At 42.1% G+C, this 13,171-nt stretch overlaps 2 protein-coding genes across 9 annotated transcripts in view; both read left to right on the plus strand.

Moving 5' to 3' along the window:
- LOC102210478 (V-type proton ATPase 116 kDa subunit a isoform 1-like) overlaps positions 1-3,374 on the plus strand; it is a 29,371-nt gene extending 25,997 nt beyond the window's left edge. For all 4 annotated transcript variants that reach the window (XM_013914834.1, XM_013914835.1, XM_005748714.1 and 1 more), the window contains one exon: positions 1,341-3,374. In XM_013914834.1, the coding sequence (XP_013770288.1) occupies positions 1,341-1,434 (94 nt within the window). In that variant the 3' untranslated portion in view covers positions 1,435-3,374. The remainder of the gene's footprint in view (positions 1-1,340) is intronic.
- A 1,058-nt stretch (positions 3,375-4,432) lies between these two features.
- On the plus strand, positions 4,433-12,417 carry LOC102209609 (protein NLRC3-like). 5 transcript variants are annotated; one of them, XM_005748712.2, is made up of 10 exons: positions 4,433-4,669; positions 5,161-5,269; positions 5,572-5,685; positions 6,125-6,203; positions 6,352-6,574; positions 8,302-10,099; positions 10,202-10,369; positions 11,618-11,791; positions 11,950-12,123; positions 12,249-12,417. In XM_005748712.2, the coding sequence occupies exons 2-9, from the start codon at positions 5,181-5,183 to the stop codon at positions 12,089-12,091; spliced, it is 2,787 nt and encodes a 928-aa protein (XP_005748769.1). In that variant the 5' UTR covers positions 4,433-4,669; positions 5,161-5,180; the 3' UTR covers positions 12,092-12,123; positions 12,249-12,417. The 5 variants fall into 5 exon arrangements, with proteins under 5 accessions (XP_005748769.1, XP_005748767.1, XP_005748770.1 ...); XM_005748710.2 differs by having other exon boundaries at positions 4,433-4,573; XM_013914833.1 differs by lacking the exon at positions 4,433-4,669 and adding an exon at positions 5,037-5,057.
- The last annotated feature ends 754 nt before the right edge of the window (positions 12,418-13,171 follow it).

A 13,171-nucleotide genomic window follows, 5' to 3' on the forward strand; every position in this document is an offset into this window, starting at 1 on the left:
CACACACACACACACACACACACACACACACACACACACACACACACACACACACACACACACACACTCTTTTGATCATCCTTTTCACATTGCTGGTCAGGGAATAATTCACCGGCTGTGTGGGAAGGTTTACTGGAATGCCTCACACACACGGACAGATGAATTTTATCATCCTCACTTGTTTTCGTCCTGAACAGAAGTGATGTTCTGAAGCTCTGAGGTCAAACAATACACGTGCTGCAGGTTTCTAGACTTCTTTGCAGTGTGTTCTGTTTGCAACAGTCAGAGCAATGGAGCGATTGTACCGGTACCACACCAGAAGGTCCCAGATTAAAACAGAGCCGATGTGCATGAAGAATATGTTTGGAAAAGGAGTTGTCTCTGGAACAATGGCTTTGGCTGCCAGCTTATTGATGCACCTGATTGCTTCATCATAAATGTCTCAATAATGGATGCGCTGAGGGCGTGTTCCTCCATTTAAACGTCCCTGTACATGCTGTATCTCACAAAAGTGAGAAAAAGTATTTTGTTATATCTTTTCATCACAACGTTGAAGATATGACACTTGATACAATGTAAAGTAGTCAGTGTGCAGCTTGTGTAACAGTGTCAACTTGCTGTTCCCTCAAAATAACTCTACACACAGACATTAATGAGTACAGCCCTAAGTGAAAATGGTACGGCTCCAAACAAACTCCAGGAGCCAGGCAGGAAGTGAAGTGTGCAACTACAACGCTACAAGTTTACAAACTCATCAGCTGATTTGGACCAAAGTAAACGAACTGTAGCTGTGAGAACGCCCTCGGACCTGATTGGTCGGGTCATTCATCATCTCTGACCAAACTGTCACTGACTTTAGAGCCCAAATAAAACTCAGATCGCTTCTCGTCCACTCTCCTCCCACTGAGGTTGCTTTGATAATAACACATAAATACTTCTTTCCTCCTCCTGCTGTAACTGACCAACATCACAAAGTGCTGCTTGTGGGTTTCAGATGACTGTTGCTGTGCACTGTTGCTATATAAATAACATTGTGTCTGCATTTAGGTTCAATCCAAACTCCCAATTTGAGTTTTATCTTCTTTTCCGTTGCTGGGAATGGCTGGAAAGGCAGAGCACTGGAAAGGGTGTGGGCAGCAGCGGCTTGTTTCATTTAAAGCCACAAGTACAGAAACAGCCTCTGTGGGCGGGGCTAAAACAAGCGGCAGGAACCAGCTCTGGGGTGTACACGCTGGAGACATGTGGAGCTTCTGACTAGTTTAAAAAGGCTTTAACGGGACAACTTTCATACATGCTTGTGTGGATATTTAACCAAACACTCTTCTCTCTTTTTCTTTCAGGGTTGAGTTCCAGAACAAGTTCTACTCAGGCCAGGGCTTCAAGTTTGTCCCCTTCTCGTTCGAGAGCATCCTGGAGGGAAGATTCGACGAGTGATCGGGCCTCGGCCCATCCAGCACAGTCTTCAGTGATCCCGCCTCTGTGTTTGTGTGGCCGTGCATGAGCCCCAGTGCAGTGTTTTGTCTCCCCCTGGTGGCACTTTGTGAAGCTTTATTGTGTATGAGCTGTAGTTTAGTCCCTGTGAAGTGAAGCGTACTCCTGGGCTTATACCCACAAACCTGGTCTTTGCATTTAGACTGAAACACAGATATCACACAATCAGTCCAAACATTTTCACAAAGGTCAAATCAAGCTGAACAAAAGAATATTTTCATATGCAGCAGTTACGTGTATGCAGAGGTGCATCATCGGTCGCCCACAAGTTTATATACAATCAAACGTAAATAAATGATCGCGTCTCGCTGGATTTAAGGACATAAAGTCGTCTGTCTGTGTGACTGTCGTCATTAGTTCTCACATGCTGCTTACAGCTCACTGCTCCCTGGATCATCTTTCTATCCTTGGAGACCAGCTCCACCCGAGCTCCACCCAAGCTGAACCCGAGCCCCACCTGCTCTCATTCATCAGCTGCTGTGCTGCTTTCACACAGATGTGTGTAAAACCTGTGCTTACACTGTATTGTTTCTGTGAGGACACACCTCGCTCCAGTCGTCTGTGTTGCTCTTTGCAGGTAATCATTGAAATAATCTGATGGCAGCTTCGTATGTGAACGTGGAGCTTTGCCCTCTTTGGTGAACCCCAGCAGAAGGTTTCACACTAGCACTAAATCTGGCCCTAACATCGGGCGGCGCTGCGATCGCTCATTTACTCCCTAAATGATTTTAAACTGATTAAGCTCTGTATGAATATTTGGTTCACCAGTGGTGGAGCACTACTCCGCTGTACATATGTCAGATCTCTTATCACATGGTACATCGCGTGATAAATGCTTTGGCTGACTGGAAATACAGGTGTAGGTTTTGTAACTTTGACTCAGTGAGACAACATCCAGTCGGCTTTGTCAGATATTTTGCGATGTTTCTTTGCTCGATCACAACTGTGATCATTCCTGTAAGTGTCCATCTTACACAGTGACGAGGTTCTCACCGTTTGATTCTAACTTTTTAAACAAGCATTTGTTTTTAGTCCCCGTACATCACCTGTGATGCATTGTCACATACTTTGCCAGTTCAGTCACACATGCTCACATATCAAAGGAGACTTTATGCACATGCACGTCTCCATCTTTGAGAGTTTAGATCACAAACTAAGGCTGTTGTTGCACATGAAACAGCACGTTGAGCTGTTTGTTGCTGTGAGTCGAGCTGTTGCACTCTCAGGACTGATTCCACGCAGACCGTGATTATTGGGAGAGTTTTCACTGGGAACCCACTGAAGATCCTGCTCCTGCAGTGACAACACCTCAGCTGTGATGAGTGTTTTCACAGGTCACGTATTCCAGGATTAAAGCATCTTTAACAATGTGATATCAGCATTAGAATCATAATCTCATTGCAGCTTTTAAAGTGAATGTTTGGTTTGAATTAGTGTATGGCTGTAACCTGCTCCGTCTCTGTTTCCTGCTGTAAACCAGTTAAAGAGGGAACTGTCCAAACTCTGTACCGTCACCTCTGATTGTTTCAAAGCTTGGAAGATAATATCACATATAGACTTCAGGACTGTCCTTTGTTTCTTTAGCCTTTTATTTAATGGTTTGAAATCAGCGTCCAGCATCTCCAACTCCTGAGTATGTCTGAGATTTAAGGTTTAGTCAGCCGTTAGTCGGCATTCATGTTGGTTTGATCACCACAGCTGTTATTGAACTGGATTTTCATCATCCCTGTGTTTAGTTTTATGGGAACGTGTATTTGAAGTGCTGTAATGAACTCGTGTTTCCATTTGGATGAGAAAAAAATCTGACGTGCTGTTGATGTTGAACAGTGACAAGAAGTGTAAAGTGTTAATGTGTTAATAATAAACAGACACCTGGGGATTCATGCTGTGTGTGTGTGTGTGTGTGTGTGTGTGTGTGTGTGTGTGTGTGTGTGTGTGTGTGTGTGTGTGTGTGTGTGTGTGTGTTCTTTTGTAAATAGATGATAAGTCTGGACACTTTATTGTGATAGATTTCCGATTAGTTTCCGCCTTTCAACCAGACTAACAACTTCCTGTTGGGGTACATCACCATGGTGCCTTCACCTGCAATCGTAGGCGCTCCACAGCATCTTATAGGAAATAAGAAATCCTAATGATCCATCAGTTCTCTGTAAAATAAAAGCAGCATTCCCAGAAAGTCACATAAACCTTAGAGAGTAGAAATGTCTGTTTTACACACAAGTCTTTGTGTTTTCCTCTCTGATGAACAGAAGTTGATCCTTATGATCAGCTTCATTCCTTGCTTTTGTTCCACCATACCACAGCAGGGCAACTTGTTGACTGTATATAAAGTTCCTCCATGCTGTCGGACCACAGATGTCACTGCAGGCTTTTTCTAAAGGAAAACGTCTTCTTTCAGCTGCTCCCTCTTGGCGTCTCCACAGCACATCATCTGCCTCCATCTCCCCCGTTCCAGCATCCTCCTTCCTCACATCAGCCCTCTGCATGTCCTTCACTGCATCCATGAATCTTTCCCATAGGAAACATTCTTTTCTCCTGATTCTTATACTCTCCACTGAAACTTTGATGCAACATGCCTTATTCACACCCATTCACACTTTTTCTATGCAGTGGTGCTTTCTTTCTAGCGTCCACACTCTGATGGATGCATCAGAGACCGTTTACCACCGGGGTTAGTATCTTGGCCAAGGTTACTACAGCTTTGCATCGACTTCTTTACAGCGGCTCTCACTTCCTCCGCCTTCCTCTACACTTCCTGATTCATCCTCCTCTCCAATTGTCTTCCTTAATCAGCTCCTCCGGGAGCCTTTTTCAGCCCCCTTTACTTGTTAGTACGCTTCCATCTGCACATCCTTTCCAAATCTGCCTATCGACAAATGTCCGTCTCTCCTTGCTTTGTAAATAAAATGGCTAAGAATAGATGATTTTGTGGAAATCCACCACTGAAATAATTCTGGTCACATCTCAGTGATCACGTCTCTGCCTCAGGGTGTCACTGCTGAGCTCTCTCCTCATTTCACAACTGAAAACTGTTTCGGTTTCATTTCTACGCAGAGCTGCGGCTCGTTTTTCTGGCTACAAGGTATTTAAAAGTCTTTTTTTACCGAGCACCACTCATAACGTAACAATGTTGAATGTACATTTGAGCTTGTATGTAAAATGTGCAACAGCTGAACAGGTAAGAGGGCAGATACAGTCAGCAGGGAGTGGGCCGAACTGCGGGCCCAGCGTCGTTTCATTGGTTTCATAGTTTATATAATACATTTCCATCTGCAGTGTTTAATCACATAACATGCTTTGCGCTATCAAGCTATGAGTAATATCGGGCCAATGGCACAGTGTGGAGTATAACAGCCCACAGCATAGGATGCAAATATCTAATGGAAGTAGATGGCGTCCTGCGTATTTGTGCATCTTCATTCTACTGGATATAGTTTATCTGATGTCGGTATGTTTTAATATGACTCTATTTCTGCATGATCAAAGTCGACTTTGATCATGCTCCCGTTCTGTGGGTCCAGGTGAAATACAGAAACTAGCTGCTGCTGAGCTGTGTGAGTGAACAGGTGATGACATGAGCTTGGGCGCTAACTTTATTATCCAGCACAGTGTCGTGTTCGTAACTGAGCTGCCCAGCATTCATGTTGTTGTGTGTGTTCATGTGTTAAGACACTGTGGTCCACTCAGCCATGAGTCAGTGTGGAGACACAGAGGAGGGGGGCACACCATCTAAACATGCCAAGAGCATGGAAGCCTGCCTGGGCAATGAAGCTACGGGGTGAGACAAGAACTTCTTATACGGCATACAAACTAGTACTATTTCATTTTAAAATAATCCTGAGGCAATGCTCTGTGGGGGTCTCCCCCCATGGCAAACACAGTGAGCCATGTTGTAAAGGAAGTGGAGTAACCATGTGGGCTTCACCAAGTTATGTCCCTCTATGTATTTGTTTATCCAAAAAATCAGTTTTTAAAGCAAATGTTTACAAATAGAAAGTAAGTATAATAAAATCATTGACACATAATGACTGGATTTGATATCTTTGAAATTTAATATACAGTATGCTGTTTCCCTACCAGGATGCCGAAGCAGTTAGCAGGCTCTCCTCTGTCCAGCTCTATGTCCATGAAAAGTGACTGGTCTATGGACCCACCTTTAAATTTCAAAGAAGGGAACCTCTCTGTTGACAAAAGGTAACATTTTGAAAGTCATAAAAGCAATCAGCCCTGCCTCTTTGTTTTCAAAAACATCACTAATGCTGCACCTAAGGGTTAAATGTCCACTCCATCAGGGACTTGTGAGCGTCTCATAGCACACTGCTGTCCTCACTCCTACACTTAGCTGATGTAAACTGTCAGTGTCCCGCCCACGTTACTGTAGTTCTGCATGTCATTTGGCTCAGTTAGTATTTCATTAATCCCACGTACACCTGTAGACACCTGTAGACCCTTTATCGTTACCTACTGGTCCGTGCTGTGCTGAATATGTGCCGATCAGAGGACAGATACCAGAAATAACTGTGTACATATTCAACTTTCAGTTTATTTATGCAGTGATCCATAGTGTTACTGACCATTACTGCATTTAATAATGTTAATTGTGGATGTGTGCACGTGTGCGCTCTCTTCGCAGAGTCAGGCAACAAAAGTCTGAGGTTCATAGCTGTCAGTCTGCTCAGCAGCATCAAACAACGTTGGACTCAGTTTTTATGGTGGGAAAGTCTAAAGCACATTTTCATCACTGTTCTGTTTCTAATTGGCTCAATGACATTCCCCTGACAGAGGAGAATATGTGCACAATGCATAAATAAATACATGCATAAATGCTGAAAGATAATTTCCTATAATATTGTCTTCCAGCTGCTTGAAGAGAACATCATCACTTTTGTGAAGAATGAGCTTAAAAGGTTTCAGAGGATTCTGCAGAGTTCCACCTGCCCAGAGAAGGACAGCGAGGATGAGGATGTGTTAGCTTCTAAGGCTGAAGAGCAGACATGGAGCACCAGGGAGGCTTTTGTGAAGATCACACTGGACTTTCTGAGGGGGATGAACCAGGAGGAGCTGGCTGTCTGTTTGCAGAGCAGTAAGGGCACTCCCACTGATGCAAAGTAGGGCTGGGCGATATGGCCTAAAATCCATATCGCAGTATAGGTTGAAGCATGTGCGGTAACGATATATATCACAATTTATTTTCTTCTGTATACCGTATTTTCCGCACTATAAGGCGCACTTAAAGTCCTTTAATTTTCTCAAAAATCAACAGTGTGCCTTACAATCCGGTGCGTCTCATGTATGAATTCTGGTTGTGCTCACTGACCTCAAACCGATTTCATGTGCTACACGGCGCTCAAAAATCTGTCAAAAATGTTGTAGTACGACTTTGGTAAGCTACGAAGCCGCACTGCTTGATGGATTGTTGGAGCATTACGGCTACTGTAGTCAGGAGCCTCGCAGAGTAATCTGGGTCCTAAACTCCGTCCACTTTAGGTCCCAAAGTCAAACAAACACTGCAGCATCACTGAGAGTTAAAAACTGTCTAAATTATTTCACCTTTAATAAAATGATCAGTGTTGCTGCTTTACCAGGTGTAACAATTAAGTTTAACATCCAGGCATCCATGAAAACAGAATTTATTAAATTCAACAGCGTTAGAAGTTAGCAGGAAGTTAGCTCGCTAGCTTCCACCTAAACATGCAGTGATGTTTGTAGGGTTACTGAAGTTGGGCTAGCTGGTATATAATGATGTGCTACGTGATTGCTAGCGACACAGCTATGTTAGCATATATAGCAGATATATATAAATATAAACAGTGAAGCTGGAGGATGAACGCTAACTTTTTTCCAATCGATAAAAGTTAACATGAGGGTTCCCGATGGTTAGGGACAAATGCAATCGCATGGCAGGATGCTCTAAATGGACCAAACTTCAGTCAGGAGAACAACTGAGATAATCCATCCACAATACGAGGTTAGTCATTAATATACTGCAACAACATGGGAATAGAGCAGCTGCCAGAGAATTCAGCATTAATGAATCAATGGTACAGAAGTGGAGGAAGCACAGTTTTTGGCTTTCCTCATATTCCAAAAGTGCTTCATCTCTTCACTATTACTGTCGCTGGCATAATTTGCAGATGATTTTTCTTGCAGCTGCTGCAATGCTTTTGACCAAAACAGGCACTTGATGACATCATCAGCATGCACTATCGCGGTAGAGCGGTATAGTCAAAATCCCTACCGTTGGTCAAATTCATATTGTTTCTACCATATACTGTTTATACCGCCCACCCCTAATGCAAAGCCTCAGTCTGTTGTGGGTGCACGTAGTCGTGTACAACGACTGGGATATGACACTATAACCCAGTGATTTCTCTGCGGCTAACGTACTATTTAATGAGTCTAAAAATAAGAAATCATCCACACGGTTAGTCATTGTCTGTACAAACATTACAAGTATATTTAAAAGTACTTGATGAGTCAATGTGACCTTTATTTCACAAAGCAAGTCATTAAGAAACGATTCTTGTTGTGATTTGGCACTGTATAGGTAAAACTGAATTGAATTAATTCCGCAGTGGAGGCATTGCTGAGCAACTTGGGCTTCTTATTTTGCCCAGTGATATTTGGCATACAGACTGAAGCAGCCAGCCCAAGAGAAGCACAGAGAAGCACAGAGAAGCACACAGCTGTCGTGGTTATCAAACAGATTATCTTTTATCCTCTGCTAGAAAAGCCTCATATTTAAAATTTTGACCAGCTGTTCATTGTTCTGAAATTTTAACACCATCTCATTTGTTTTTTGTCCAACAGGAGTGGGTGCATCCATTTGCCAGGATAAACTCAAATTAAATCTTAGAAGGAAGTTCCAGCATTTGTTTGAGGGAATTACTAAAGTAGGAAACCCAACACCTCTCAATCAGATCTACACAGAGCTGTACATCACAGAGGGAGGGACCGGAGAGGTCAGTGACGAACATGAGGTCAGACAGATCGAAACAGCATCTAGACGACGTGCGAGGTTAGAAAAGACAATCGCCTGTAAAGACATATTTCAGCCGCTGCTGGGAAGAGATCAACCAGTCAGAACAGTGCTGACAAAGGGAGTGGCTGGTATTGGGAAAACGATATTAACACAAAAGTTCACTCTAGACTGGGCAGAAGGCAAAAACAACCAAGATATCCAGTTTACATTTCCATTCACTTTCAGGGAGCTAAATGGATTAAAGGAGGAAAAGTTCAGCTTGGTAGAACTCGTTCATCTCTTCTTCTCTGAAACAAAGGATGCAGAATTTTGCAGATTTGAAGACTTCCAGGTTGTGTTTATCTTTGACGGTCTAGATGAGTGTCGCCTTCCTCTGGACTTTCAAAATAATAAGATCCTAACTAATGTCACAGAGTCCACCTCAGTGGATGCACTGCTGACAAACCTTATCAGAGGAAAACTCCTTCCATCTGCTCAACTCTGGATAACCACGCGGCCTGCAATGGCCAGTCATATTGATCCTAAATGTGTTGACGTAATAACAGAAATCAGAGGGTTCACTGACTCGAAGAAGGAGGAGTACTTCAGGAAGAGTTTCAGGAATGAAAAGCAGGCCAGCAGGATCATTTCCCACATTAAAGCATCACAAAGCCTCCACATCATGTGCCACATCCCAGTCTTCTGCTGGATCACTGCTACGGTTCTGGAGGATGTGCTGAAAACCAAGAAGGGAGGAGAGCTGCCCAAGAACTTGACAGAGCTGTACATCCACTTCCTGGTGGTTCAGGCCAAAATGAAAAAGGTCAAGTATGATGGAGGAGCTGAGACAGATCCACACTGGAGTCCAGAGAGCAGGAAGATGATTGAATCTCTGGGAAAACTGGCTTTTGATCAGCTGCAGAAAGGAAACCTGATCTTCTATGAATCAGACCTGACAGAGTGTGGCATCGATATCAGAGCAGCCTCAGTGTACTCAGGAGTGTTCACACAGATCTTTAAAGAGGAGCGAGGACTGTACCAGGACAAGGTGTTCTGCTTCGTCCATTTGAGTGTTCAGGAGTTTCTGGCTGCTCTTCACGTCCATCTGACCTTCATCAACTCTGGAATCAACCTGCTGGAAGAGGAGCAAACAACCACTCAGATGTCAAAGCCTAATCAATATGAACTGAAACTCTTCTACCAGAGTGCCGTGGAACAGGCCTTACAAAGTCCAAATGGTTACTTGGACTTGTTTCTACGTTTCCTTTTGGGTTTGTCACTGCAGTCCAATCAGACTCTCCTACAAGGACTACTCAAAGAGACAGGCGTAAACTCACAGATAAACCAGGAAGTAGCCAAGTACATCAGGGAGAACATTGGGGAGAATCTGTCCCCAGAGAGAAGCATTAACCTGTTCCACTGTCTGAATGAGCTGAACGACCACTCTCTAGTGGAAAGGATCCAACAGTCGTTGACATCAGGAAATCTTTTCACGGTTAAACTATCCCCTGCTCAGTGGTCTGCTTTGGTCTTCATCTTACTGTCTTCAGAAAAAGATTTGAATGAGTTTGACCTGAGGAAGTACTCTGCTTCTGAAGAAGGTCTTATGTGGCTGCTTCCAGTGGTCAAAGCTTCCAGTAAATCTCTGTATGTTCATGCACGACCAGATAAGTCACTGTCACTTTAAATACTGTAAAGAAAGAGAAAAAATGATTAACTTCCTACTTGTTTTTTTCCTTACCCCATCAGGATGATTGGATGTAACCTTTTGAGCAGAAGCTGTAAAGCACTGTCCTCTGTTCTTAGCAAGTCCTCTAGTTTAAAAGAGCTGGACCTGAGTTACAACAACATGCATGATTCAGGCATAAGGACAATGTTTGCAGATCTGGAGAAAAACTTTAAACTTGAGGTTCTCAGGTTGGTTTCAGAATTTTTACACTAAAATTGTATTATTTAAATATATAGGTTAGAAAATGAAACAGGGAAAGTCAGGAAACTGTTAATCTCCATAAGTTCATATGTGTATTTTCATACTTACCATTAATTTTTAGTGTGATGGCTGCACACTGAGACTCTTAAACTTTCAGCTGGATCCATTTAAACATTAAAGGCCACTCTGTGCTTTCAGGTCTAAACTTGGCCCCATAATCTAATAATGGCCAGATCAAAGTAAAAGCTTTACTCAGTGAATATTCTTGGTGCTAAATAGCATACAAATAGACTGATGATTATTTCTAATCCACGTTCTTTTGCTGCAGTTCGCACAATTTACAGGTCACACAGACAGACAGACAGACAGACAGCCCAATAGATAGATTGATAGCTTGATAGATTATTTTAGGAAGAAGAAAAACATAGATCTTATTTTTTCTTAAAAGAACCACTGTATTACAGCAACCAAAAAAAGTGATTCAATAAATCAAAATCTAAATTTTATATAATAAGAAGAATTCATTTCTGAAAAAACAAACAACAACCCCAAACAAACGCTGAATTACAGGTTTAATGTGGGTTCTTTACCTTTAACAGAAAAACACAGTAAATGGGGACATCAAGAGCTCAGAATAATCAATACTTAAATGTAATTGTATTTAATTAAATATAATTAAAGTATACATCTCAACAGGAACACTGAAATGAGGGGACTTCAGTTAATAAAATCAAATAGTGTTAAAAAAATGGCTAGATTCCCTGTTAGTGGTTTTAAAATAAATGGAGGCTGTGCTCTTCAAGATCATGTCCCTTAAAGGTCCGATGGTGTAATGTCCAAATACCTCGGAACAATTATAGATTCCAAACTGAACTTTGAAACAAACTGAGAAGCTTAGTCATGTTTCACAACGCTGTCTTATTTCCACCTTAATAAACCATGATGATTTCATTTAACATGATTTTAAATCAAATTGTGAAACAGAGGAGGCATTTTTGGTTTTATTTATTTCTTCATTATGCAATATTATGCTTTTCTGTTATCTCTGTTTGTATTGAAAATGTATAGTGTCGATGAATGACACCATAGTAACCTGAACCTACCCCTGAATGAATAAATCTATATTCAAATATTTTTCAATAATTCTCATTAGTACGAGCTGAAATTTGTTTTGTTTTTTTTCTGTATTTTTTTTATTCCACATTTCTGATGAATGCTCAATATTATGTCTTCAGGCTAAATGGCTGCGAGCTTTCATGGAGAAGCTGTAAAACTCTCTCCAGAGTTCTCAGCAGTCAGTCCTCTACTCTGGAAGTGCTGGATCTAAATAATAATGAGTTGACGGATTTAGCAGTCACGTATCTCTTCACGCCACTTGAGAGTCAACTGTGTACACTGAAGATTGTCAGGTAAGAGCTTTTCAACAACATGTGACAACATTCATATTCAAATCAGCACTTCTGAACCTGTGGTGCCTAACATTCAGAATCTGAAGGGTCTAGTTTGTCCTGAAAATTCTATTTTGCTGGATTTCTTATAAATTTTACTGAATTCTTTTTTTCTTCAGGCTGGGTGGCTGTAGCCTGTCGAATGAAAGCTGTGAAGCTCTTGCTTCAGTCCTCAGTTGCCAGTCATTCAGTATGATAGAGCTGGACCTGAACAATAATGACCTGCAGGACTCAGGAGTGGCGCTGCTGTCTTGTGGATAGAAGAGTCCTCAGTGCAAACTTGAAACTCTCAGGTTAGATAAGAATATGCTTTTGTTTTTTGTTATTTCAAGTTTTTTAATGTTGTCATATCACACATTTTCTACAGTTAATGCAAAATTTCAAACAGATAAACCCAATGATGTTGAAATGTTTACAGCTTGTCAGGTTGTCTGATAACAAAGAAGGGTTGTGCTTCGTTGAGCTCAGCACTGAGTTCAAACCCTTCTCATCTAAGAAAGCTGGATCTGAGTTATAATCACCCAGGACCCACAGGAGTGACGCTCTTCTCTGCTGCACTGCAGGATCCACACTGCAGATTGGACTCTCTAAGGTAGGAAGACAGGTGCTCGTAACCTTATTCAAATTAAGACTTCAGAAACCAACCTATGGATACTACAAGCAACCTGTCAGTCACATGTAAAAACATTTTTGGTTACCCTAACTGGAGCAAGAGTGTACAAAACAAACATCATGTTCTATTTAATACAAGTGACTGAGGCTATAAACCCATCAGAAAAGTCTTTACCAAGGTCAAACAATACCATAGCCACCCACTCAATCCAGTTCAGTTCAACTTTATTTACATAACCCCAAATCACAACAACAGTTGTCTCAAAGCGCTTCATATTGTAAGGTGAACACCCTACAAAAATCAACAAACAAACCCTTATTGGCAAGCACTTGGCAACAGTGGGAAGGAAAAACTTTAACTTTAACAGGAAGAAACCTTCAGCAGAAGCAGGCTCGGGGGAGGCGGGGCCATCTGTTGGGGTGAGGGGAGGGAGACAGGACAAAGACACGCTGTGGAAGAGAGCCAGAGATGAATCATAACTAACCATTAAATGCAGAGAGGTGTATAAACATTTAGAGATTTGGAAGAGGGGAGTGAAGAAGCCCACGGAGGCCTCGGCCCATTGCACTGTAACTAAGGGAGAGTTCGGAGTCACCTGATCCAGCCATTAGTTTATGCTTTAGCAAAAATGAAAGTTTGAACCTTAATCTTCAAAGTCGAGAGGTTGTCTCTCTCTCCCAAATCCACAATTCGTTCCACAGAAGAGGGGCCTGAAAACTGAAGGCTCT

This window comes from Pundamilia nyererei, unplaced genomic scaffold (genome assembly GCF_000239375.1).
Source record: "Pundamilia nyererei isolate P.nyererei 1_Seehausen unplaced genomic scaffold, PunNye1.0 scaffold00228, whole genome shotgun sequence".
NCBI classification, from domain to species: Eukaryota; Metazoa; Chordata; class Actinopteri; order Cichliformes; family Cichlidae; genus Pundamilia; species Pundamilia nyererei.

Bases quoted from the DNA above. Each gene is read 5' to 3' on its own strand.
- LOC102209609 (XM_005748712.2), top strand. From the start codon at position 5,181: ATGAGTCAGTGTGGAGACACAGAGGAGGGGGGCACACCATCTAAACAT. The intron at 6,204-6,351 runs GTGGGAAAGTCT...ATTGTCTTCCAG, and splicing joins CGTTGGACTCAGTTTTTATG to CTGCTTGAAGAGAACATCAT. The intron at 6,575-8,301 runs GTAAGGGCACTC...TTTGTCCAACAG, and splicing joins GGCTGTCTGTTTGCAGAGCA to GAGTGGGTGCATCCATTTGC.